Raw genomic sequence first — 26,617 nt, forward strand, 5'->3', positions numbered from 1 at the left:
AATGTTTTCAATTAGGCCCTGGAGGGGAGGTGCCAGGTTGGAAAAATCCAGTAGTATTAGTAGTTTACTCCAACTTAGTGGAAGCCAGAAAAGTAAGTAGATAGTTAGACGGACGGATAGATGGATTAAATAGCGGATGGATGGATAGATGGGATAACGGATGGATGGACGGACGAACAAAGACAGACCGACGCGTGTACGCCGCGCACGCTTGTTGTCAGCGGCACGCTTGGATCTCCTGGAGAGCCCACGTCTTCAGTTCCAAAGGCAGCCGGCAGGCGTCGCTCTTGACAACGGCAAGCGAGCGCAGCGCAGTCTCGCTCGACGTCCCCCTCCGCGTCCTGTGAGCGCGCAAATCGTTTTTCGCTCGGGGGACCTTTTTTTCCAGAGGAAGTGCGGGAAGAGGGAGGCAAGCGGAGAGAGGGAGCCCGATTTGCTGCAGATGCCGAAGCCAGCGAGGCGGCGTCTCCGATGGGGAGCTCGTTCGAAAGGAAAGCTCGCCGCTCGCCGCCTGCCTCGGCTCCCTTCCCGCCTCTAGCTTCGGCCCGCTCGCTCGAGCCAGCCGGCTTGAGACGCCCCGACCAGAAGCCGCCTCGGCCGCTTCCCGTCGGCGGGCGCCGGCCTTGCCCGCCGCCTCCTCCCCCGTCCGTGCCCGAGGGCGGCGGCGGCGGCGGCATCGGCATCCATGGCTGCTCCACCCGGCCAGCTTCTGCAGTGCAGCGTCCGGCTGCTTTTCCTCACTGAGGAGCAGCTCCGGGAAGGGTTGCCAATCTCCCAGCCCGGCCCGAAAGCCCTCCTCCGCCTGGAGCTTTGCGCGCGGGACGGAGGCGCCGAGGTGGCCGTGACAGACGGTTAAGTAAAGCCAGCGGGGCGGGCAGGTGTGGCCGGGCGGGGAGGGGCGCGGGAGTCGGGGCCGGCCGCGCGGAGCCTTCCCGGAAAGACGCGGGAGGCTTCTGGGCCCGGGAGGAGCTCCGCGGAAAGTTCCAGCGGCGCCTTTCGCGCTCTCCGGGAGCCGCTTCTTTTGCCTTCCTCTCGCGGCGGTCCCGAGGAGCCTCTGCGCCTGGGCTTCAATCCTAAAATTGCCGAGGGGGAGCTCGGGAGAATGCGAGGAGGCGGCGGCGGCGGCAGCAGCAGCAGCCGGGCCTCTCTCATCTCCCCTGCCGGCTCCTGGCGAGGGATTGCAGCGGCGGCGGCGGCTTTCTCTAGGCGCGAGGGGAACGGGGTCTTGCCGGTTGTGAGAATGCGGGCGGCGGCGGCTGGGTACTTGCGCGTGCGGGGTTTTCGCTCTGTGGGCTGATAGTGGAAAGCGGCCAAGGGTCCCCCGCGGGAGTAGAAGCCTTGCGTGGGGAGCCCTCCCGTCCATAACTAATCCGCATCTGTATTGCTTGTTTGTTTCACGTGAGAATGCGTAGAATGAGAGATGCTAGAAGAGTTGGACAGACAGTCTTAAAAGGTTTATTATTAGTATTAGTATTAGTATTATTATCAGGGCTTTTTTTCTCATTGAACGCTCAGAACGGAGTTCTGGCACCTTTTTTGTGTGGAACGTTGTAGGGTAGGCAAGGCGGGTTGTATAACATGTGTGAGTTCCAGCACCTTTTTCTTTTACAAAAAAAAAACACTTCTTCTTCTTCTTCTTCTTCTTCTTCTTATTCTTATTCTTATTATTATTATTATTATTATTATTATTATTATTATTATTATTATTATTATTATTATTATTATCCTAGATTTGTAAAGGTTGCCAAGATTTTCCTGAGAACTTTATTGTGTTGTGTACTACTCAGACTTCTCAACTTTTTTTTTTTACTTTTGAGGAGTAAAACAAAATGGTACAGCACAGAACAAGGGAGGATGGGATCCTTTGATTTGTTTCCATCCAATCTGTGGTCCTTGTCATCTTTTGTCTCATTTCCCCTTCTGTTAATTGGTTTTATGGTAATTGCCATGCTTTTGATTGTTGTGAGGTGTACCCGGAATCATTGGGAGTCAGGCAGCATGCCAGTTTGATTAATAAATGAACAGATACAATATGGAAGATTACTTTGTAGCTCCTCTTGATATCCATAGTTGCTGCCGTAGAATTGTTGCTATTTCTGAACTCTTACATGTGTATCATTTAAAATGAAATGAAAAAATAAACTATGGCATGTATGCAGGTCTTATTCCCCCCCCCCCTTTCTATTACACATATTTGAGGGTTGAGCCCTAACATGTAAACTTCTAGGCAGCAAATTGAGCTGCTGATCTTAAATTCCAGTGAGCATGAACTTTCACTGAGTTGTGTTCAAATTAGACACCAACTCCTAATTAAGCTTTGAAATGTAAAAATTGTTTATGAAAGGCATGGTAGTTCTATAGGTCAGATGTGCATTTAACTGTAATGTCTCATAACTGTTTGGTTATACCCAGTGCTTTTTTTGTAAAAGAAAAAGGTGCCGGAACTCACACATGTCATACAACCCGCCTTGCCTACCCTACAAGGTTCCATCCAAAAAAGGTGCCGGAATACCTATTCCAATAGTGAATGAACAGAACAATCAGCCCGAACCATGCCAACTGGTCTCTAAGGACGTGTCCTCATGATGTTTTATTTATTTATTTTTATTTTAATTCCATTTATATCCCGCCCTTCTCCGAAGACTCAGGGCGGCTTACAAGCTTAGCAGTAGCCTTCATTCTATGTATATGCCTGCTTATTAGGGCTTTCATACACCTCCCAAGCGGCATTATTACAAAGTCAGCTTAATTGCCCCCAACAATCTGGGTCCTCATTTTACCTACCTCGGAAGGATGGAAGGCTGAGTCAACCTTGAGCCTGGTGGGACTCGAACCTGCACTAATTGCAGGCAGCTGGTGTTACTTAAGGAGGCATTAGCCCACTGCTCCACCAAGGCAATGTTCCTTCTCATCCAAAGCCCACGACCGAGGCCACCTAACTTTGTATTTATCTGATCTAGGATTAACATGTTTTCCACCTTCCGCTGACGCAGGCTGCAGAATTATGCACAATTTGTGGTGCTTCAGCAGCTACTGTATGTTAGAAGCGTTGACCACAGCCAGAATCGATCCTGGTCTCCTTTGCTGCTTTTAGCTGCTACAAGCAGATACTTTACCTCCAGTTCCTTGGAACTTCCCTCCATGCCCATTTTGATTTGGGAAGCAGGAATGATCAGGCGCCAGGTGTTCGTAGAATCCAAGGTCTGGAAGGGACTTTGACAGTTTACTAGTCCAACCAGGCTCTTTATTTACACAGATGTAGCAGTCTAACATGAGACAGCTAGACGTGTACTTAAAAAAAATGTTCTGGCTGACATGTAGCCTGCAGTGGTACTGAATGAGCAGGATCATCCTCTATCCGTTACTGGTTAATATCTCCCAGTCTCTTTTTTTTAGGGCAGAGAGAGAGAGATAAGGAAGAGGAGACAGATGAATAAGAGAAAGCATGAGAGAGCAAATGGAAAAGCAGTGAAAGTGTGTGAGAAAGAAGAGGGTAGAAGGATGAATGATGGAGAAAGATGAGTGTGTGTGTGTGAGAAAAAAATGACATAAGGATGAGCAAGAAAGAAAGATGACTACAAGTAGTCCTCAACTTACAACAGTTCATTTAGTGACTGTTCAAAGTTACAACGGCACTGAAAAATGTGATTTATGATAGTTTTTCCACAGTTATGATCTTTGCAGCATCCCCATGCTCATGTGATCAAAATTCAGATGCTTGGCAACTGGCTTGTGTTTGCAACAGTTGCAGTGTCCCGGGACCATGTGATCACTTTTTGTGACCTGACAAGCAAAGTAAATGGAGAAGCCAGATTTCACTTAACAACCAAGTTACTAACTTATCAACTACAGTGATTCACTTAAGAATTGTAGCAAGAAAGGTCACAAAATGGGGCAAAACTCACTTAACGAATGTCTCACAACAGACACTTTGGGCTCCATTGTGGTTGTAAGAGAAGCCATGAATAATACATGGGTTGGGTGAGGGCTACAGTGTCCTGATCCCCAAGTCATTAAGGATTTCCCAGGAAACCAGGAGATGTGAAAAATCTCAATCTACCTTGCAAATCAGATTCAGGCAGATGAACGTACTTACGAAAATAGTTACGGGCCTACCTTTCTGTTGGAATCTACCTCCTACCAAGTCCAGCTCATCCCAACAGATTACAACAAACACATGTAATATTTTTCCTGCTAGTAAGAAATCACCTATTGCTTTCCTTAAATTTTTCCCATATTGAGGGCATGAGGACAGGATCACTCACTGGCCTTGCATTTAAGGGACAACAGGGAACAGGTGCCTAGAGAGAGAAAAAAAATATGCTGGCAGACTTTGTGCCACCTGGAGTAAAGTTAAACTGCCTGTCTAGATGTGGCCATACCTCTCCAGGCTTTGCTATGTTTTTCGTTTAATATGTGCTGCCCGAGGGGACAATAGCAGAATCAATTCCTAAGTAGGCTGTTCCTGCAATTTGGAAAAATTATCTTTTTTTTCTGTAATGTGTGTGGTTTTTCCCCCCACTATGGTCTACAATTGATTGAGGCTTAATAGAAATGAGATCGGGTTCTCACATTAGCAGATGAGAAGGCTAGATGTATTGCTTTCTCCGTAGTGTTTGCAAGAGGTATACTCCATTTACTTTTAGGGTCAGCTCCGACATTTTGAACAACAAATCAATAAAATGAATTAACATATAACCAAACTACACTGTCCATAATGTCGGAACTGACCCTGAAACTACATAGGATACACCTCCTGCGAACACTAGGAGTGCTTTTAAAAGCCTTCGGATATTGTAATATACAAATCTGTAAAAACTGAATTACAGGCTCAGGCTCTGTTTCAAAGTAAAATCCGAACAGGTGCTTTGGAGCACGTAAACCCAAATGTAGTAGCTATTTACAGTTCTTTAAATCAGCAGTGACTTTTCCTGAGATGCTACTGTTGTTATCTGTAGCTGTCTCACAATTGTGGGAAAAGACAGGTGCTGTATGGACTCCATAACATCTTTTTTTAAAAAATCTTTGTCTACTTAGTTGATCCAGAAGTAAATTAGAGATGCCTCCAGTCAACTAGATGTCTGTATCGCTGTACAGTATGTTTTGTTTCAGGTCCTCAAGTGTTAAAATTATATTATTTTTCTAATGTTATTGTTGCTTTTGCTCTTGAGTAAAATATGGTAAGTTAGCAGCAAAATGTGAACGTGGATAATGAAGGAAGACAGCTACATCTGAATAGTATAGCAAAACTTCTCTTGGATGAGAAGTGAAATGTTTTCAAAGAAAAACAGGTTGCCTTGTGAAAAAGCACTTTTGGGATAACTATGACCTGGATGACTGAGAATCTCCATAGGTATTATTAATTTTACTTACAGATTTGCCTAAAGCCATCCTTGAGTCTTTGCCTGAAATGTCCCGGGCACATATCCAGTATATTAGCCACTGAGCCGTGCTTCTGGAAAATAATGAAACAGAATGCAGCTGGTATAAAGGCCATCTTCTGTTTGCTGTGCATTATGTATGCAGTTCACAGATGCTGAGAAGAATGATGTTATCTCTGTGTAACTTGGAAAACTAATGCCAAATTTTCTGTGGCTTTTGGAAAAAAAAGACTGCTGCTATTTTGTGTTGTTGAATAGAGAACATGGGAAGCCCTTAAGGGTGATAATATGTTTCACAAAAGTAAATATTGAGCATTGCCTCCTATCCTGACTTCATAGAGTTGATGGGATTTTTTAAAACAAATGAAGACTTTCTTTTAAATGCTTGTTAGAAAAAAAATGAGACATTGAGTGGTCTCTAGAAAAAGTCCCATGGACAATAAAAGCCAGAAGAATGAGATTCAAGTATAATTTGTACTCTTTGGACTGCAAAATACATCTGGTGTCCTTATTGAAGGAGTCCCTCCTTGGGCAAATATGCTGCACCTATTTTTATTTGTCTAATTAGCAGGTAATTTTTACCTTTCCACCCGGCATTTTTTCTGTGCTGCATCTGAATTTTTTTTCTCAACTTTTCTATTTCAGTATTCAGATTTGTTGCTCAGATCAAATGGCTATAGTCACAAGGAAATTTTACTAGCAATATAATGGTTGTTGCTGTTTTTGCGTTGTTGCTGCTGTTGTAAATGGATTTTGCCAACAGATATGAAGGACCCACAAACTGGGTTTACTGACAATGTTACTTGTTCAAAAGCCATTAATTGGAGACTTGGTTACCTGGCATAACACAGGCTAAGTAGGATTCTTCCAGTCCAATCAAAGTTTCTTATTCTGAGAAATTGTTCTGCTCCAAAAGTCCTATAAGAATCTCCTCATGTCTCCTGTTGAGTCCCTGTTTGCTGTAAAAAAATTCCAGGATATTTGTTGGAAGTGTCCATTCTTTTCATATGGCTGCAAATCAAATCACTTTATCCTGTGTAGAATATACCCTTTCACAGAATGTACCTTTGAACATCCTTGTAGCCGTGATGATCATTTGCTGGAAAAGATATGCTGTCTTCTGGGGGGGGGGGGGGAACCTCTCTTCTATTTCTGATGTTCTAACTGAAGAGCTGTATGGTTATTATAATAAGTATACACTTATTATAAAAGTGTATACTTTACAGTAGGCTGATTTAATAGAGCATTCTCCTGAAGCACTGAATTTCCTTAATGTTTCATGGGGGCATTACTGCCTTGTCTTCACTCCTAGTAGCATATTTCTGCATTAAAGTTTATAATCTGAAAATGCTTTACTTTGGGATATTACCAAATGGAATGAATGAGAGAAGCAACCTAGAACTAAGGAGAAACTTCCTGACAGTTAGAACAATTAACCAGTGGAACAACCTGCCTCCAGAAGCGGTGAATGCTCCAACACTGGAAGTTTTTAAGAAGAGACTGGACAGCCATTTGTCTGAAATGGTATAGGGTTTCCTGCCTGAGCAGGGGGCTGGACTAGATGACCTCCAAGGTCCCTTCCAACTTTATTATTATTATAATAATTAGTACCTTTTTTAAATAAAATCCAACTCCTGTTGATTTAAGAAAGCTAGAAATGATATTATTAAATGGTTGCAGCTGCAACTCTCTCATTCAGAGTAGTCAAAGCAATAGATTTGAGTAACGTCTCCAGTTTTACTTCACAAAAGTCATGGGAGGAGGAGCAGGAGGATCACTTTCCTCCAAGTGACCTCTCAGTCTGCGTGACATCCAAGTCAATCAATCAATGTTCATCAGTAACTCTCCAGGATAAATAACCTCTCACTGTCTCCCTCTCCTGCAGGCTTCTTTCGTTGTTTTAAAAAAAAATGTTTTCAGAATGATTAAAAATCTACCACTATTAGTTGAGTTTTCTAGGAGATATTAAGGCAACTGAAGTCTCTTATTAGCAGGAACACAATCTTTTGATTTTTTTTTTTTAAGTGTACATCTTCTGGCTTGCTAGTGTAATAAATAGCTACCGTGATGTTAGTGTTCTTTTTTTTGTTAGCACCTTCATTATCATTGGCAGTCATGATAATAGAGCATCAGGTGTTATACTACTCTTCGTCTCTTTCTTCCTTTCTGGTTTAAAGCCATTTTAGTAACCTTCGCAAGGCTCCTGTCTTGCCAAACCTGTTTCTTTTCTAATGAGCAATTATCTATGCCTAAAGTCCCTCATCATCATATATTGGTAATGTGGACCATCTTGAAAAAAAGAAGCTTGAATTCAACTTTCTAAGAAGTTGAAAAGTAAAACATAAAGGTGATGTCAGAACTACTTACTGTTATCTTCAGAAAAGTAATGAAGTGCCAAAAGGTTGGGGAAAAACATAATCTTGATATTCCAAAATAGAGGCATAGAAACTGGGAAATTACCATTGATTTATCATTGGTCCTGGATAAAATGCTCAAACAGACTTTCAACAGCATTTATGTCAAAGTATGACGTAACCTTTAAAGAGGGTAAAATAAATGCATTTATAACCACTGTCAGAGATTAGAATCCTTTATCCTTCCTTTTTACCCTTTTTCCTTTCTATTTTCTGTCTTGTTGACTATTCTTTCTTATTTTCTTTATTTCTAGCATTTGCATTGTTTTTCTTTTGTTTAAAATTTAGTTAAAAAAAAAGATACAGCTTTTAAGAAAGCAGCATGCATACCAACACTTGGTGCTGCCATTACTAGAAACCACATGGATTCATCAAAAACAAGTTGTGTCAAACTAATTCCACTCCCACCCCTCCCTGTTCACTCTCTGTGATAAGATGATTAGTTTATCAATAGAGCAATGAAATGTTATGGATATAGTGTACTGTGATCTCAGTAAAGTAGCTCTGTCTATCATCATGTCTCTATGGAAAAGATGGATAAATGTGGCTAGCTTGGGATTCCAGCTGGTTAAACAACTCCATCCAAAGGATGAATGGTCTTGTGACATCCTGAAATTAAGTACGAGCTTGGATTTTTCAGAGCTTTATTTTTATACAGCACCAGTTATCATAAACAATCTCAACTTTGCACACAGAAACAAGATAGAAAGATTCACTTCTGCAGCAGCTAAAAAGACAAGGCAGTATTAATAGAATCAATGCATCTGGATCATGGGAAGAAATAGTTCCACTGTATAATGGGATGGTTAAGCAGCATTGGGGTATTTTGCTTAGTTCTGGCCTTTTAAACTAGAAAAGGTAGAGTAGGTTAATAGAACATCTGTCAGCATGATAAGAAACCAAACCCTATGAGGAAATTGCTGAAGGCACATTTGGCTTGTACAAGAAAAGACTTAAGATAATATAGTTTTGTATAAATGCCGAAAAATGATGATTGAAGGAATGTACAGGAGAGGTGTTCGTTCATTCCTTGGAAAAGGTCCTGTGTAGAATAGATTTCTCCACTTGTATTCAGAAGTCCGTTTCTGATCTGATCTGCTATTTCCCCAATCCAAATGTCTGTATGTCATATCTATTTAGCACAATAGTCAGCTTCCATCATCTGGACATTGACAATAAAGAGTTTATGCTGAATTTGTATGATATATCATAATATATATTCAAAAAAACCTTTAATACACGAGAAGGCCATCTTGTATTTGCAAAGTTGATTAGAAATTCTGCAGGCATAAGGAATATGTTCTCCTAATAGTAACCTCCCATATGTGGGATCTTGCTGCAGTAGACGTCAGCCAACCACCAGTAGAATGCAGTATTGAGTCTGACTCTGCCCACTGCCATGTGTTTGATCCTGACTGGCTCAAGTTTGTCTCTGCCTTCCATCCTTCCGAGGTCGGTATAATGAGGACCCAGATTATTGGGGCCAATATGCTGACTCTGTAAACCGCTTAGAGAATACTGTAAAGCACTAGGAAGCGGTATATACGCCTAAGTGATATGGCTATTTCTATTATAATTATCAGTGCTTTTTTTGTAAAAGAAAAAGGTGCCGGAACTCACACATGTCATACAACCTGCCTTGCCTACCCTACAAGGTTTCATCCAAAAAAGGTGCCGGAACTCCGTTCTGAGCGTTCTATGAGGAAAAAAAGCCCTGATAATTATCAGTTTATATTTGCATATAATTGAATTTTGAGTTCAAGGGGTTCTTTTATTACTTCATTTGATTTTGTAATTATTTTGAATCCTTTTAAAAATATCATATACTGTGTTAGGAAGGTTTAGGAAGCATATAAAAGAGGCATGTCAAACTTGTGACGTCACGCAATGTATCACCACTTTTTCCCCATTGCCGGCAATGGGGTGGGTGCGGTTTTGGTGTGACACATCCGGCCCACGGGCTGGCAGTTTGACGTGCCTGATATAAAGTATATCTTTAAAAAGATGTAAATAAAATAAGCTCTGTATCACAAAACTGAAAAAATTGGTCTCATATTATCCATCAGTGCAGCTTGATAAAAAAAGTAGTCAGTGAAGATAAATGCACCAACCTCTTCATTCAGTGGGCATTTTTCCAGACTATGACCAGTCTTAACTGCAAACATAAATAGCTCATTTACCTTGTGTATTTGCTATCCTGAGGCTCAACTTAATTATATTTGATTAATGTAGATAATTACAAAATTATTCTAAATTTTCTTATTGAGTAAAATAAGAGAATCTCGTATATATCTGCATTTGTTTTAATTTGGTACCTTTGCTTTAGCTTTGCCTGAAATAAACTGAAATTACTCGGCTATGCAAAGTCATGTATTTGAGTTCAGTGGCTGTATGAATCAAAATAACAGTTAAGGAAATCTTTGTTCTTTGTTGCTTATAATCTATTAAATACTCTTCTCACCCTTTTGACTAAATTGTGTAGTATCAGTGTAAAATATTAACCTCCACAAGACTTTTGTCATTCCACTAAAATTGTTCATTTTGAAAATATATATGAACAGAACTGGAGAAGTTATAAATAAATATTTTTCAAGTAATGAATCTGACAGTTTTGGCAGGCTTCCCAAAAAAATAGTTTTAATTTCAAATACCACTGAGCTGTAAAAGGAAAGTTATGCACAACTTGTTCTTCAAGATTCTTGCATTTAGGCCTTCATCGCATGTATATTTTTGTACTTTATACTGGAAAAAAGCAGTCACTTTGAATTGTTGGAAAATATTTGAGGAAATCAACTTTATATCTTTCTGTATAGCTGTGCATACTTTTATTATGGTTGTTAATCTGCTTTAGGAAACCTGCCATATATTTACAATATATATTAATGCTTGCTTATGCATTAGCAGACAACAGCAATTTTAGTATCTACTGTTTGCAACAATAGCAAAAAAAAATCTGCCAAATATGGTAGAGAGTTTTAAGAAGTAGTATGCTTTAAAATCTAGCACATGTCAGAAACCAGTCCGTGAGAACAAGCAAAGCTCCATCTGCGGGATGCAAGCAGCATATGAAACCACGCCCCCTCTGTTTTACGTAAAAACCTCTCTTCATGGAACTGGTCCCTGATGCCCAAAAGGTTGTGGGCTGCTGATCTAGCACAGGGCTTTTCAACCAGTGGTACGCGTACCACCTGTGATACTTTGGCATGTGGCAGGTGGTATGAAAAGTGTAGTGGGGAAGGGGAATGAGCTGAAGTGACCCAAGCCTGAGGGAGAGGCAGCTGGAGCTGCAGGACTGTCGGGGCTTGGCAGAAGCCTCAGCAGCTCTGGCAGGGCTCCAGCTGATTGGTGCTTCCAGAAGCAGCACAGAGCTGGAGGTGAACTGAAGAAAAAAGGGGAGGAGAGGAGAGGATATAAAAGGAGGTGGTTTGGATGGGAAAGGGGGGGAAAAGGCAACAGGGAAAGAGAAGGGAATGGAGAAGAAGCTATGGAAGGAGTGCTCAGCAGGCAGGGAGGAAACGGACAGGGAAGAAACAGCATCTGTTGCTGGAAGAAAAGGTCCCATGGTTCATTTTCTCCAGACAGGAGAATGCAATTAGCGCTGATGAAATGAAAAGCCAGGAAACGACCATGTCGGAAAGGAGGTGGGTTTATTTTGGAAGCCAGTGGGTGAGGAATTCTGGGAGTTGAAGTCCACATGTCTTAAAAATGCCAAGTTTGAAGACCCCTGAGCTAGCTGGTAGTGGTGCTTATTAATAAACATGCATAAATTCATCATACATTTGTCAGTGCAAAGGGAAAGTGATTCAGCAAAGGAACAGCCACAAAAGAAATTAAAACTGGTACTTTTTTACTTTTTCCCTACAGTTTGTAATATTTTATTAGATTATAGAATAAAATATAAAAATACAAAAGCAAATAGTAGGAGACAATGGGGAGGAAAAAGGGGGGGAAAGTGAGGAGGAGAAGGAAAAAAGAACAGACTTCCTCTGTTGCAGTAGAAGGAAGCATTAACATTGAACCTCAACTTTTTACTTTTCCATAATATTATAAACTAGCCATTTCTATAACAACAAATGAATCTAATCAGTAAAACCCCAAATCCCTGCCCCCCCTTTTTTTTAGTCATCAAGTTTTTGACACCTTGCTACGCACTGGTGGTACTCAAATATTGTCATGTCCTAAAAGTGGTACAATCTGTGAAAAGGTTGAAATGCCCTGATCTAGCAGAACATGGAAAAAGTGACAATTTGCTGTCAAAGTGTATGGTAGTGTCTCTGCCTTGAAGCACATGTCAGATGGATTATGTATTTTTGTCCCAAAGTTCCTTTGTTTCTTTTGATAATATAATTTTATCTGATAAGAGTTTAATTTTAAAATAAAAAGCATATCCTAATTTTATCATAATTGTGATGTATCTTGCAGCAAGAATTAATCAGTAGAGAGGTTCTCTATATATTACTCATTTGCCCCCAATTTCTGTTCTGTTCATTCTTGAGCCACATTTAGTACATAACTCTTTTCCCACTTATACCCAAGGAAGTAACAAATGTACCTTGGCAGTATCTTTTTTTCTTCTCAATTTCCATGATATTGCTTTTGTCTTTTTCCCAGGCCGGTGACTGAAATGCTCTTGAAGTGTACTTATCTGTATTATTGTTTAAATAGCAATCTCTCCACTTAAATCAGAGCATCCAACAACAGCTGAAAGATATGTAAAATCTTTACACTTCGCCTTCTAGAACTTCAAAGCTGTTTCCAGCCATTTCAGATGATGTAGGTTTGGCTCTTGTGTCAGTTTCATCTATTGTTGTGAAGGAACGTAAGTCTGCCCTTAGGAACAGAGAAAGAGAGGACCAGCCATTAAGGTAGGACTTCCAGGAAAGATTACTCAGTCCTGAGGAAAGTGAGAAGGAAACACAAAATAAGCCCACCTTGATTTTCTTCAGCATAAGGTGGGGCAGAGAGAAATCCTGAATAGCTTTCAAGATTCTGTTATTTTAGTTTAACAATAAAGAGGATTCCTGGATCCCTGCCATGCCTGTTTCTTGACCTTGCCAACTTGAAAGGCTGATTGGTGTCATTCTGTTCTGGTCTCTGTCAAGAACTGTGCTCTACTAGTGATCTTTTAGACTTGCATAGTTGCTCTGGGGCAGTATTGTAGATATTGTATTCAATTGTTCTCACTGATTTAATGAAACATTGAAATAAAAATATTTCTCTGCTTTGAAAAGGTGGATCATACTGTATACTATTCTGGTAGCACCTGTATATTTCTTTTGCAACTGCTAAGGACCAGGATTTGGCTATCTCCTAAACTTAATGCACTGTAAAGTGTGCAGAATAGTGAGTTCAATTCCCAATATAGGGTTAGAACCCCATGGAATAACATCTGGAGTTTTAATACAGCAGGACAGACGTGGATGTAGTGTCTCTTGGTGTCAGTGTACTGAAATAATGAAGTAATGGAATGACGGGAGGAAACCCCTTCCCCCTCCCACACTGGTTACCTGTATAAAGAGAGCAAATGAAAGGAAGAGAATTTGCTCACTTTGTGATTCCTTTTTCCAAAAAATCATCTGAGCTAGGTAGTTTTGGTTGCTGGAAAGGAACCTAGGAAGAAATCTAAAGATGATAGCTCTACCTTTTTCCTGCTGTAGCATCTCAATTGGCAGATTTTTCCTGCTGTCTCAAGACATGAAGGGGAGGGAGGGAGGACAGCAAAATCAGAAATCAGCAAATCCCTGTATCTTCACATGTGAAATCAAGATAGTGCCAATTAGCCACCCATCAAAACAGGGTAGATATAGATGAGGACAGCAAATGTATATCTAGTAGTTTATTAGTTCAAGGAAAAGTGAATAGCGCTTGGCTAAGACAGTGGGGAAATGCCCCATGTTTCTGTTGTTCTGAAGGAGGCAGTGAATCACACATTATTAACTTGGGCAAAGTTCAGTTTTCATTTATAGACTAAGAGAATTCCATCACACATGCAATGAAAAGTAGAAGAATCAACCATTCCTCCTCTTTTAGGAGGCAGTACATTCAGAAAAAAATCATTATTGCTAATACGTGGGTTAATGAAATGTATATAACCTGTTTTTAATTTCAGATGTTGCAATGCATATTATCAGTGTAATATAATTCAGCAGTGTGGAAATTAATTAAAAAATCACAAAGAAAATACAGGACCTTTGACAACCCACTAGATGGGGGTGGTCTGCTATGAATAAAGAATTACTGTCCCCAAATTTTAGAGCTGAATATGAGAGAGTTCAAAGTAATCCTGATCACAAGAAGATTTTAAAACATTTTAAAAATATTTTTTAAAAATGATGACATCATGAATATAAGCTTAAGTATAAGGGAAGGCTTAAGTTTATAGAGAGCAAGATTGTAAACCGTAACACAACACAACCCCCACCCCTAGAAATAAAAACCCCAATGCAAATTCTGGCTTATTTTATCTATTGCTACTGTTGTCTTTGAATATTCTCAGTTATCCAGGTTGAATTATCTGGAAGTTAAGTCATGGCAACTAAACTTAATTGTTGGTTTGAGACTTTTCGCTGCCCATCCAAACAGTTTCTTCAGTCTGAACAAGTTGATTAGGGGAATCTGAGTAGGCCGAGAGTTGTTGGAATGTGCCTAAAACTCTTAGGAGTATTCCTTCACCAACCTCAGGGTTCCCCCACCCACCACATTGCATGGCAATATGTCAGTGAAGATTCTCAGTCATCCATTGCTAATATCACAAACCAACAACTTACAGATATTGCTACTGTTCTGAAGCAAGTTGGGCTACATCTATCTTCTTGTAGATTCCAGCCGTTCTTCGGAGGCTGTTGGAGAGATGAAAGTATCCTTCCTCAATGCCCTTCTTTTTTCTTATTCCAGTTTTTATAATTCTTCTGGCAAGAGACGCAAGCTGTCCCCGTTGCTATCTTAGCACTAAAGCCATTCAAAAGTATTTAGTGGTATCATCAGAGCAAAGTCTGAATTTTAAGTTCATCCACATATCCTGTGACCAGATATTTGTATTCTATTACATTCTATTACATTAGATTCTATTATATTATATTACTAAAGGCTTCAAGCCCTCTTTTCATATGTGTCATGGGGAGGGAAAACGCTCCTAAGTAAGTGCTTTAAGGTTTTATGTATGCTTACGTTGCCATAGCTTTATCACTGGGGAACTGTAATTGGCTTTTTAAAAAAGATTTATTAGTGTAGCAAATATTGTAAAAGTTGAGACCTGAAAGAATTAAAGTGACCCTAAATCTGATCTGTCAATCAAAACTAACTTGGCAATATACCGGTAAGTAGTGGGCAGAAGGAATAAAACCATGGGAAAATCAAACACAATTCAGCCAATCAGGAGTGGGAAAAAATCCCTTTTAGGTAAGCTTTTAGAAAGAAGAAGGAGCAGCTCCATTTTGTCTTTGTTTCTTCTTTTCTCTCATGGAAAGAACTGAAGATTGGTCTGGCTCCAAGCCAAGTAAGCCAAATTCCAAATCCCCAGGCATCTTAGGTAGAAAATTCAAGAAAAATGCAGCAATATAGAGAAGTCTAAAGCTAGGTGCATGTTATAATTTTGCATTGTATTTGAGCTTTGTGCCTTGGTTACACCTTGACTACTTGTGTGTGTACGTCAAGGTGTAACCAAGGCGCAAAGCTCAAATACAATACAGAATTTCATTTCTTAGAAAATGAGCACATTCATTCTGATGAGGAACTTAATCATCCATCATCATATCCCCTTAATCCTCTCATTCTGATAAGCAGAAAGTCCACCCTCACCAAAATCGGCAAACTACTCCATATAAACAGCAGGAAACCCCATGCTCACTTGCACTAACATTACCTAGTTGAGTAATGAAATGTCTCCAAGCAAGCAAGCAAGCAACCATTGTCAGATGACCATGGTCATCATTTTGCCTGCTTAAGGCAGCTACAGAGAAAAGCAGGACAAGTGGTCTGCCAACTTCCTTCTCCCAAATAAACCAGTGCAAAAGCAGATTTCTTCTTTGAAGTAGTAGAATAGATAGTGATAGACGAGCACAAAAACTTTCCCCAGAAGTGTGTGCAGAGTGCATACGGGGGTCTGGATGGAGATTCCAAGAACTCTTTCAAGGGAGCCAAAGAATCGAGTCCACCAACGTTGTGCGTGCACTTGTGTAAGGAAACACTATTACAAATGTGGTCAAAGAATATTTTATAATATTTTTCCTGGAGAATCTGTGGGGCTTATTTTTGAAAAGACATGATAGGATTATACTATAAATTATCACTTGAAGCACCTTGATTGCAAGGCTTAATTAGATGATTTATGAAACGCTTTCTGTTTTTTGTTTCCTGAGAAGTGATAGCAGCATGTTGATTCAGTAATGATTAATCAAAGGAATTAAAGAACAAGAAATGATAATTCTGTTATTGGAAAATATCAACTCAGTAGAAAAAAGCACTTATGTGATCATTTTTAAGTTTATCCATTTTTTATAATTTGCCATAAAAAACTAAAGCTTTTGTAATTACATAAAAATTACAAAGGGAAGAAATTACAGTGATCTCATTTAGAAATAAAGGGGTTCTATACTAAATATTTATATGTAATGAGAAAAAGTTATTATCTTGATTAAGCTGAATTTCTGTAGAATAGAATTTGTATAGAATACAGGAAGAAAGTTCCACTATCAAAAATAATGAAACATAGCATGTGAGGGATGTTTGCATATGTTGTGGTAATGTGCATTTTAAAAGTTTATCTTTTGATAAGAATATCTGACACTAGTAACATATTGTAGCAGTTCCTTTTTTAAAAAAAGCTTGATGTTTGTTTTCCTTTATCATGGCAAGCACAGCATGAAGTGTGATATGAATTGTCTGCTTTTGCAACCATTTTTGCATCTCATTCAAGTATCTTCAGTTATTTTTTCAGCACATATACCTCAGTGCAATTATGTTCTACATCAGCATTTCCCAACCTTTAGGAACTTGAAGATGCGTGGACTTTAACTCCCAGAATTCCCCAGCCAGCTATGCTGGCTGGGGAATTCTGGGAGTTGAAGTCCACGCATCTTCAAGTTCCTAAGGTTGGGAAACGCTGTTCTACATCACGCATGTTGTACCACATTGACGTTCTTCTAAATCGAAGTACTGTATCTGTGCATTCAATAGATTGTCTCTCTGTGTGTGTAATGAGAGAGAGAAAGAGAGAGACTGAGACAGAGAGAGAGAGAGAGCTTTTTGTAGTATGTGACATTATGCAACAGGCAAATGAACAAACCCAATTTTTCCAGCCTTATTCTCTCTTAATTAATTTTATGTAAATTGTGGTTATATATTTATCAACTGAAGTTTAAAAACCTTCCAATAAAGAATGTTATATATTGTTAATAAACACAAATATTCATGTGTTTTTGTTATAAATATTTTTTTTTCTCCCTGCAGTTGATGGGGTGTGTGCATTTAAATGCTTGGTTAATAAAGATACTGAATATTGTCGTGTAGGAAAAGAGTCCATTTTGATAACACTTGGTTACAACAGCACCTTACTACAATTCACGTCACATTCTGGTAAGTGGCTGAATATTATATATACAGTATTTGAAGATTTTGTTTCCTTTGGTCTTATATTTGTTGAGGTCAACTCTAGGCCTTCATTGTCAAAGATTCTCAGGTGTTAGATCTGTCGGATCAACTTACTACTCACTATTTGATTGAGGACTGTAAAAAGGAAATGTTTCAAATATGCAAAAAAAAAAGACTAAAATTATTGTATGGGACTATCTCAGAACTAAATGCTTCTCTGCATTGCACTTAACTCTATTTCGGTGGTCGTTCTTCTGTTACTTAAAAAGCAGTTGTAGAAATAGATGGTTAAAACTTTCCCAGTTAGGCTTTGTTCTGATCACGTACATTCCTAAACTGATTGTTAATATCTCTGTTAGGAGAGAAATAATACAGGCAACCATTAATGTGCTCTGATGAAAAACTAGTGTTAGGATGTTCTGGGTTGAGTTATGGACTATTTTAAAAAGGGTTAACTTTATTCTCCCTTCTCCCTACTGATTTTCCAGCTTTATTATAGGTGTTTTCAATGTCAAAACACTGGAAGACTATTTTGTTACATGTGCCATGTAAATATATATATTATCATATAAAGCTCAAATACAAAATATTTAAGAGGGAGAGCAATAGGAGAAAGTTTTTAAAATTTTGAAAGCAGACTTAAAGCATTTTCATCATTTGTAAGGCTCATAGAATTGCATCAGAATCTGAACTTAGTGGTATCTACTTTTGTGGATATGCACAGCTGCTTCACTTACTTTCAACCCTAATGCCTTATACTTGTAGCATGAAGCTGTTCTTTTCAGCAGTAAATATCACTGAATTCATTAGAACATCATAAGGAAGGATGCATGGATGTGAACCCTTTAAACATCCTTTTACTTTTTCAGATCTAGTTTATTTCTCTTTCATGACTGTCATTAGGCAGCATCTGTCAGAACTAAAGCATATAATGCATACAAAGAAAGATAATTCAGTCATAGTTCTGGACAGCAAAATATATGTATTTTATTTATATTTTTATATAATGTCCAAAGATTGGAGTAGCTAGAAGGTGAAATAGGTGAAAAATATAATCTCCGGTTATATTAATATTAATTATTTGGGAATTATAGTTAGGTAGATTCAAAATATGGTGATATTAAGGCCTAACTGAAGTCATTTACACACACACACACAGAGAGAGAGAGAGAGAGAGAGAGAGAGAGAGAGAGAGAGAGAGAGAGAGAGAGAGAGAGAGACGTAGACACAGACACACAAACACCTTCCCCCCCCCCAAAAAAAGTTTACAGTCCTCCAGTTGTTTATAATGGAATATTTCTGGTGATTTATTTGAGAATTGCATCACTATGCATTGCTTGAGACTTACTGTGTTTTAAATTTTCCACCTCCTGTTTTTTCCCCTCTTTATTTTGACAACTGTTAGTCTGTCTTGAATTCATACAGAGGATTGTTATATTCCAAGCAACCGGTTCCTGCCATTTAGACAGCAGTAAATCATACATAGCATTTTCTGCTTCCTGTGTAACATGTGTGCAACATCTGAATAGCGTCAAGCTGCTGGCCATAAAATAGATTTTTAGTGTGTCGAATGTATAAGAGTTGGTTTTTTGCAGAGTAAAACTATCCATCTAGATCAATTTAAGCAATAAAGTGCAGCCTATCTTCTACTAACAATATACTTTCCCACAATAGTCTAAATGTTCAGCAAGGAAACCAATTTCTGTGTTAATACTGGCTTCAGAAATTTTATGGAAATAAATATAAATGTGCAGATGGAACTATAAATTTATCTTGCCTTGGTAGCCAGTGGTTATTGATGGATGTTACTTATTTTCTTCTGAAGAAAATTTTTTAACTAGTCCTGGCACCAAGAGAAGGGAAGGTAAGGTCAGTTTCGGCTTTTGCACCATATTTAGAGACACATGAAAAGCAATAAGTTTCTGTTGCTTTCAATTAAGTTCAGTTCAATAATATTTATTTGGTCCACCATCATCAAAATTTAAAAGAACAAAACAAGGAAAAAACAGGGTGAAGCAAATAAATATGTTAGCAGCTAGAAAAATAAATCACAGAGTATATAACATTCACTCCTCTATTATTATCTTAATACAGTTGTTGCCCGGGTGATAAATCTAAAATATTAATAAGTATAAAAATAAAAATAAAAATTGCTATTGCTTTCAATAATTCCCTCAGGATTAAGTTATAGAGACCGATTAGAGTGAATGACTGAAAAGAGGGTGCACACATTGGTAGATGACAGGAAATGTCTCTCCTTTCTTGATCACGCCCTTAGGACTCCCTTGCTGGAACTTCTGATTATGGGTTACCTAATACTTCATGCTACCCATACCACCTTCCCAGAGGAAGCAAATGCCTTGGCTCAGCTCCTGCCCTCTTATGCCACCTGAGGGCCAGTAGGTTCTTTAAGATTCAGAGACATACAGGTAATCCTTGTTTAGCAACTGCCTCGTTTAGCAAACATTCGCAATTACGTCGGTGATGAAAAAGTAACTTTATGACCAATCTTTGCCTTTACAACCTTCACAGATTTCTAAAGCAAAGGTAGATCATAAGCCCAGTTGTAGTTTCACTTAGGACCACTTCACTTAATGGCTAAGTGGCCAGTCCCCATTGTGGTTGTTAAATGAGGATTATCTGAAGGTCAAACTATGGTGAAATGCCAAAAAGGATTTTCTTAAATATATATTAAGAGAGTTAGTTATAAAGGATATATATATATATGGTAACACCCAGGGATAGGGCCTTCTCAGTGGGGGCGCCTGCCCTTTGGAACCAGCTGCCAGTGGAGCTGAGGACTGCCCCCGACCTCCGTTCATTCCGCCGGGGCCTGAAGACCTGGCTCTTCGAGCTCTCTGGCCCAGGCTGAGGATTGATTTATTTTAATTGGGGTTTTATTTATACAGGGATAAATTTAATCTTTTTTAAACTTGGTTTTTAACTTTTATATTTTTAACTTTTATATTTTATATTTTTGTTTTTTAATTACCCTGTAAACCGCCCTGAGTCCTTCGGGAAAGGGCGGTATATAAATGTAATAAAATAATATATCTATATCTATATCTATGTAGATCTAGAGTCTCGGGTTTCTTCCCGCGTTCCTTTCATCTTCAGAAAGTTGTGGCGACGTTTCGACGAAATCCCATCCGTCATCATCAGGCCGGAGTGTTCCTCCTGCTGCTTCCAGGAGCAATGCGTGGTCTGGCTGTTCCTTTCCTTCCAACTGCCGGTGGGGCTGTGTTCTGACTGGGTGGAGGCGTGGCTGCTTTCTGATTGGGTGGGGGTGTCCTCCGATTGGGTGGAGGCGTGGTTGTCTTCTGATTGAGTGGAGGCGTGGCTGTCTTCTGATTGGGTGGATGCGTGGTTGTCTTCTGATTGGTTGGAGGCGTGGCTGTCTTCTGATTGGGTGGGGTGTGTTCTGAATGGGTGGGGTTTTTTGTTGTGTTGTAATATCCTGAGTGTTGTGATTTGGTGTCCTGAGGAGTGGGCTGTGTAGTGGCCTCCAGAGCTTTGGTTTGGCTCCGAGTTCGAGGACCTGCTATGTATCTCTGGTATGGGTCAGTCAGGTTCGTGTGTGCGTTCTTCTGCTTGGGTGATGGCACTTTTGCTTGACTTGTTCTGTCTTCTGTGTGGGAGAGTTTTTGTTCTGGGTGTGGATGAGTCTTGCTGGGGCTGGTGGCATTTGGGGTTGTTTGTTGGTTTTTTAAATCCTTGTTTGCTGAAATTCGTTTCTCTATCAATGCTGGTTTCCAAATGTCATGTAGGCGGGAGGTGTCGTCTCGCTTGTTCATACTGTCTGGGTGTTTTTCTATTTCAATGGCTTCTCTGATTATTCTGCTATTGAGATGTTCTATTTTGGCGATTGTTTTTGTACCTTCAAAATTGATGTTGTGTCCCGTAGTGTTTATGTGTTGTACTAGTGAAGATGTGTGATCTTTCTTCTGTACTGAGTTCTTATGTTCTTCTACACGTACCTCTATTCTTCTGTTAGTCTGTCCGATGTATGTTGCTGGACAGGAGGCGCATGGGATTTGGTATATGCCCTGGTTTTCCAGTTCTATTTTGTCTTTGGGATTTCTCAGGATGGTTGATATCTTTCTGTCAGTGTTAAATGCGGTTTTGATGTTATGTTTGCGTAGTACTTTACTGATTTTGTCGGTTGTTCCTTTTATGTAGGGCAAGATGGCTCGTCCGTTGTTCTGTTCTTCTTCTTGGATGTTTTTCTGTTTCGGAGTCCCCTGCTGAATCATATTGGTGATTTTGTTTTTTTGGAACTTGTTTGCTGTCAATATGTCTGTCAGGGTGTGTAGTTCTGTTTGTATATGTGTTTTATCTGCAAGGCGTTTGGTTCTTGTTATTAGTGTTTTGGCTACTGAATTTATTTGTGCTGGGTGATGATGTGATTGCGCATTGAGGTAACGGTTGGTGTGCGTTTTCTTTCGGTAGACTGTGTGTCCTAGGGTGCCGTTTTGTTTTTTGTATATAAGTACATCCAGGAAAGGTAACTGGTTGTTTGTTTCAATCTCCATGGTGAATTTTATTTTGGGATGTAGGCTGTTCAGGTGTGTTAGGAAGTTTTCTAGCTCCTTTCTTCCGTGGGGCCAGATCACGAAGGTGTCATCCACATATCTGAGCCACAGTTTTGGTTTGTTTGTAGTCTTTTCCAGAGCGTTAGTTTCAAATTCTTCCATGAAAAGGTTGGCGATAACTGGTGATAGAGGGGATCCCATTGGTGCGCCTTCTATTTGTTTGTATCTCTGGCCTCTGTGTATGAAATATGTGTTTGATAAGCAGTGTTCTGCTAGTTCTATAATATGGTTTGGTGGTTGGTATTTGCTTCTTATTGTTGATAGAGCTTCTTGGACTGGCACCTGGGTGAATAGTGATACCACATCGAAGCTGACTAGCAAGTCTTTTTGGTCTATCTGTAGATTTTTCACTAATTCTATAAAGTGGTATGAGTTTTGGACATATGAAGCTGCCATTTCTGCTTGAGGTTGTAGTTGTTTTGCTAGGTATTTAGCTAAGTTTTGTAGTGGTGAGCCTATAGAACTTACTATGGGTCTTAGTGGGATTCCATCTTTGTGTATTTTGGGGAGGCCATATAGTTTTGGGCATCTGGATGACTTCTCCCTGGGAATGATTGTTTGTTGGATTTCTTGGCTTATAGAAGTTGATTTTATCTTTTTCTTGGTGGTCTTTTCTAGATAGGTTGTGGGATCTGTATATATAGGTTTGTATGTAGTTTCTTTGAGTAAGTTGGACAGTTTCTCTTCATAGTCTGATGTGTCCATTACCACTGTAGCATTGCCTTTATCTGCTGGTAGTATGATTATGCTGTTGTCTTTTCTTAGGTTTTGCAATGCTACTTGTTCTTCTTTTGTTAGGTTGCTTTTGGGTGGTTTGCTTGTGCATAGGATGTGGGTGACTTCGTGTCTGACTTGGTCTGCTTCATCTGCATTGAGTTTAGTTAAGCTGGTTTCAACTCCACATATGATGGTTTCTGTGGGAATTTTCTTTGGTGCAACAGCGAAGTTGAAACCTTTTGCTAGGACGTTTGTTTCTGCTGTTGTTAGTCTTCTGTGGGAGATGTTATGCACTACTTGTTGTAGATGTTGTTGTGATGTGGTTGTTTGGTTGTTGTAGTTCTCTAATTGTTTGAGTTTCTTTGAATGTCTGTTGTTTTTATAGATGGTCTCTGTTTCTGCTCTCCAAACCGCCAGTTGTTTCACTTTGTCCCATAGTATCGGGTGAATAATGTTGCTGAGTTTGAGATGTAATGTTAGTAGGTCCTTGTTTGTTTGGTCTAATTGAAATCTTTTATTGTGGAGTTCATTTCTTAGTAATGCCATTTCTGTTCTTCTTAGAATGCGTTTGGTTGAAGTGGTATTGATGTGGAATTTCAATTTGAAACAATTTGGTCTTATATTTTGGTCTCGACATTGGCATAGGAAAGGTATGTCACTTAGTATTCTTGCTCTTCGTACTTCTGACTTTTCGTAAGTCCTGGTTAGTTGGTAGATGTCCTCCCCGTAGAGGTATGATATTTGTTTTCGTAGATTCTCGCGGGTGTCTGTATGTGTAGATCTAGAGTCTCGGGTTTCTTCCCGCGTTCCTTTCATCTTCAGAAAGTTGTGGCGACGTTTCGACGAAATCCCATCCGTCATCATCAGGCCGGAGTGTTCCTCCTGCTGCTTCCAGGAGCAATGCGTGGTCTGGCTGTTCCTTTCCTTCCAACTGCCGGTGGGGCTGTGTTCTGACTGGGTGGAGGCGTGGCTGCTTTCTGATTGGGTGGGGGTGTCCTCCGATTGGGTGGAGGCGTGGTTGTCTTCTGATTGAGTGGAGGCGTGGCTGTCTTCTGATTGGGTGGATGCGTGGTTGTCTTCTGATTGGTTGGAGGCGTGGCTGTCTTCTGATTGGGTGGGGTGTGTTCTGAATGGGTGGGGTTTTTTGTTGTGTTGTAATATCCTGAGTGTTGTGATTTGGTGTCCTGAGGAGTGGGCTGTGTAGTGGCCTCCAGAGCTTTGGTTTGGCTCCGAGTTCGAGGACCTGCTATGTATCTCTGGTATGGGTCAGTCAGGTTCGTGTGTGCGTTCTTCTGCTTGGGTGATGGCACTTTTGCTTGACTTGTTCTGTCTTCTGTGTGGGAGAGTTTTTGTTCTGGGTGTGGATGAGTCTTGCTGGGGCTGGTGGCATTTGGGGTTGTTTGTTGGTTTTTTAAATCCTTGTTTGCTGAAATTCGTTTCTCTATCAATGCTGGTTTCCAAATGTCATGTAGGCGGGAGGTGTCGTCTCGCTTGTTCATACTGTCTGGGTGTTTTTCTATTTCAATGGCTTCTCTGATTATTCTGCTATTGAGATGTTCTATTTTGGCGATTGTTTTTGTACCTTCAAAATTGATGTTGTGTCCCGTAGTGTTTATGTGTTGTACTAGTGAAGATGTGTGATCTTTCTTCTGTACTGAGTTCTTATGTTCTTCTACACGTACCTCTATTCTTCTGTTAGTCTGTCCGATGTATGTTGCTGGACAGGAGGCGCATGGGATTTGGTATATGCCCTGGTTTTCCAGTTCTATTTTGTCTTTGGGATTTCTCAGGATGGTTGATATCTTTCTGTCAGTGTTAAATGCGGTTTTGATGTTATGTTTGCGTAGTACTTTACTGATTTTGTCGGTTGTTCCTTTTATGTAGGGCAAGATGGCTCGTCCGTTGTTCTGTTCTTCTTCTTGGATGTTTTTCTGTTTCGGAGTCCCCTGCTGAATCATATTGGTGATTTTGTTTTTTTGGAACTTGTTTGCTGTCAATATGTCTGTCAGGGTGTGTAGTTCTGTTTGTATATGTGTTTTATCTGCAAGGCGTTTGGTTCTTGTTATTAGTGTTTTGGCTACTGAATTTATTTGTGCTGGGTGATGATGTGATTGCGCATTGAGGTAACGGTTGGTGTGCGTTTTCTTTCGGTAGACTGTGTGTCCTAGGGTGCCGTTTTGTTTTTTGTATATAAGTACATCCAGGAAAGGTAACTGGTTGTTTGTTTCAATCTCCATGGTGAATTTTATTTTGGGATGTAGGCTGTTCAGGTGTGTTAGGAAGTTTTCTAGCTCCTTTCTTCCGTGGGGCCAGATCACGAAGGTGTCATCCACATATCTGAGCCACAGTTTTGGTTTGTTTGTAGTCTTTTCCAGAGCGTTAGTTTCAAATTCTTCCATGAAAAGGTTGGCGATAACTGGTGATAGAGGGGATCCCATTGGTGCGCCTTCTATTTGTTTGTATCTCTGGCCTCTGTGTATGAAATATGTGTTTGATAAGCAGTGTTCTGCTAGTTCTATAATATGGTTTGGTGGTTGGTATTTGCTTCTTATTGTTGATAGAGCTTCTTGGACTGGCACCTGGGTGAATAGTGATACCACATCGAAGCTGACTAGCAAGTCTTTTTGGTCTATCTGTAGATTTTTCACTAATTCTATAAAGTGGTATGAGTTTTGGACATATGAAGCTGCCATTTCTGCTTGAGGTTGTAGTTGTTTTGCTAGGTATTTAGCTAAGTTTTGTAGTGGTGAGCCTATAGAACTTACTATGGGTCTTAGTGGGATTCCATCTTTGTGTATTTTGGGGAGGCCATATAGTTTTGGGCATCTGGATGACTTCTCCCTGGGAATGATTGTTTGTTGGATTTCTTGGCTTATAGAAGTTGATTTTATCTTTTTCTTGGTGGTCTTTTCTAGATAGGTTGTGGGATCTGTATATATAGGTTTGTATGTAGTTTCTTTGAGTAAGTTGGACAGTTTCTCTTCATAGTCTGATGTGTCCATTACCACTGTAGCATTGCCTTTATCTGCTGGTAGTATGATTATGCTGTTGTCTTTTCTTAGGTTTTGCAATGCTACTTGTTCTTCTTTTGTTAGGTTGCTTTTGGGTGGTTTGCTTGTGCATAGGATGTGGGTGACTTCGTGTCTGACTTGGTCTGCTTCATCTGCATTGAGTTTAGTTAAGCTGGTTTCAACTCCACATATGATGGTTTCTGTGGGAATTTTCTTTGGTGCAACAGCGAAGTTGAAACCTTTTGCTAGGACGTTTGTTTCTGCTGTTGTTAGTCTTCTGTGGGAGATGTTATGCACTACTTGTTGTAGATGTTGTTGTGATGTGGTTGTTTGGTTGTTGTAGTTCTCTAATTGTTTGAGTTTCTTTGAATGTCTGTTGTTTTTATAGATGGTCTCTGTTTCTGCTCTCCAAACCGCCAGTTGTTTCACTTTGTCCCATAGTATCGGGTGAATAATGTTGCTGAGTTTGAGATGTAATGTTAGTAGGTCCTTGTTTGTTTGGTCTAATTGAAATCTTTTATTGTGGAGTTCATTTCTTAGTAATGCCATTTCTGTTCTTCTTAGAATGCGTTTGGTTGAAGTGGTATTGATGTGGAATTTCAATTTGAAACAATTTGGTCTTATATTTTGGTCTCGACATTGGCATAGGAAAGGTATGTCACTTAGTATTCTTGCTCTTCGTACTTCTGACTTTTCGTAAGTCCTGGTTAGTTGGTAGATGTCCTCCCCGTAGAGGTATGATATTTGTTTTCGTAGATTCTCGCGGGTGTCTGTATGTGTAGATCTAGAGTCTCGGGTTTCTTCCCGCGTTCCTTTCATCTTCAGAAAGTTGTGGCGACGTTTCGACGAAATCCCATCCGTCATCATCAGGCCGGAGTGTTCCTCCTGCTGCTTCCAGGAGCAATGCGTGGTCT

The 26,617-nt window shown here is 39.9% G+C and overlaps 1 protein-coding gene across 3 annotated transcripts in view; it reads left to right on the forward strand.

The window, feature by feature from the left end:
- Positions 1 to 401: 401 nt before the first annotated feature.
- LOC310634301 (histone-arginine methyltransferase CARM1-like) overlaps positions 402 to 26,617 on the forward strand; it is a gene marked incomplete at its 3' end in the record, with an annotated part of 78,775 nt that continues 52,559 nt past the window's right edge. For 2 of the 3 annotated variants that reach the window (XM_083352559.1, XM_083352560.1), the window contains exons 1-2: positions 402 to 851; positions 17,243 to 17,368. In XM_083352559.1, the coding sequence (XP_083208685.1) occupies positions 686 to 851; positions 17,243 to 17,368 (292 nt within the window). In that variant the 5' untranslated portion in view covers positions 402 to 685. Of the gene's footprint in view, positions 852 to 1,280; positions 1,454 to 17,242; positions 17,369 to 26,617 lie in introns of those variants that run through there. The other variant, XM_083352561.1, reaches the window with a different exon arrangement.

Source organism: Vipera ursinii (genome assembly GCF_947247035.1).
Source record: "Vipera ursinii genome assembly, chromosome: 2".
NCBI lineage: Eukaryota > Metazoa > Chordata > Lepidosauria > Squamata > Viperidae > Vipera > Vipera ursinii.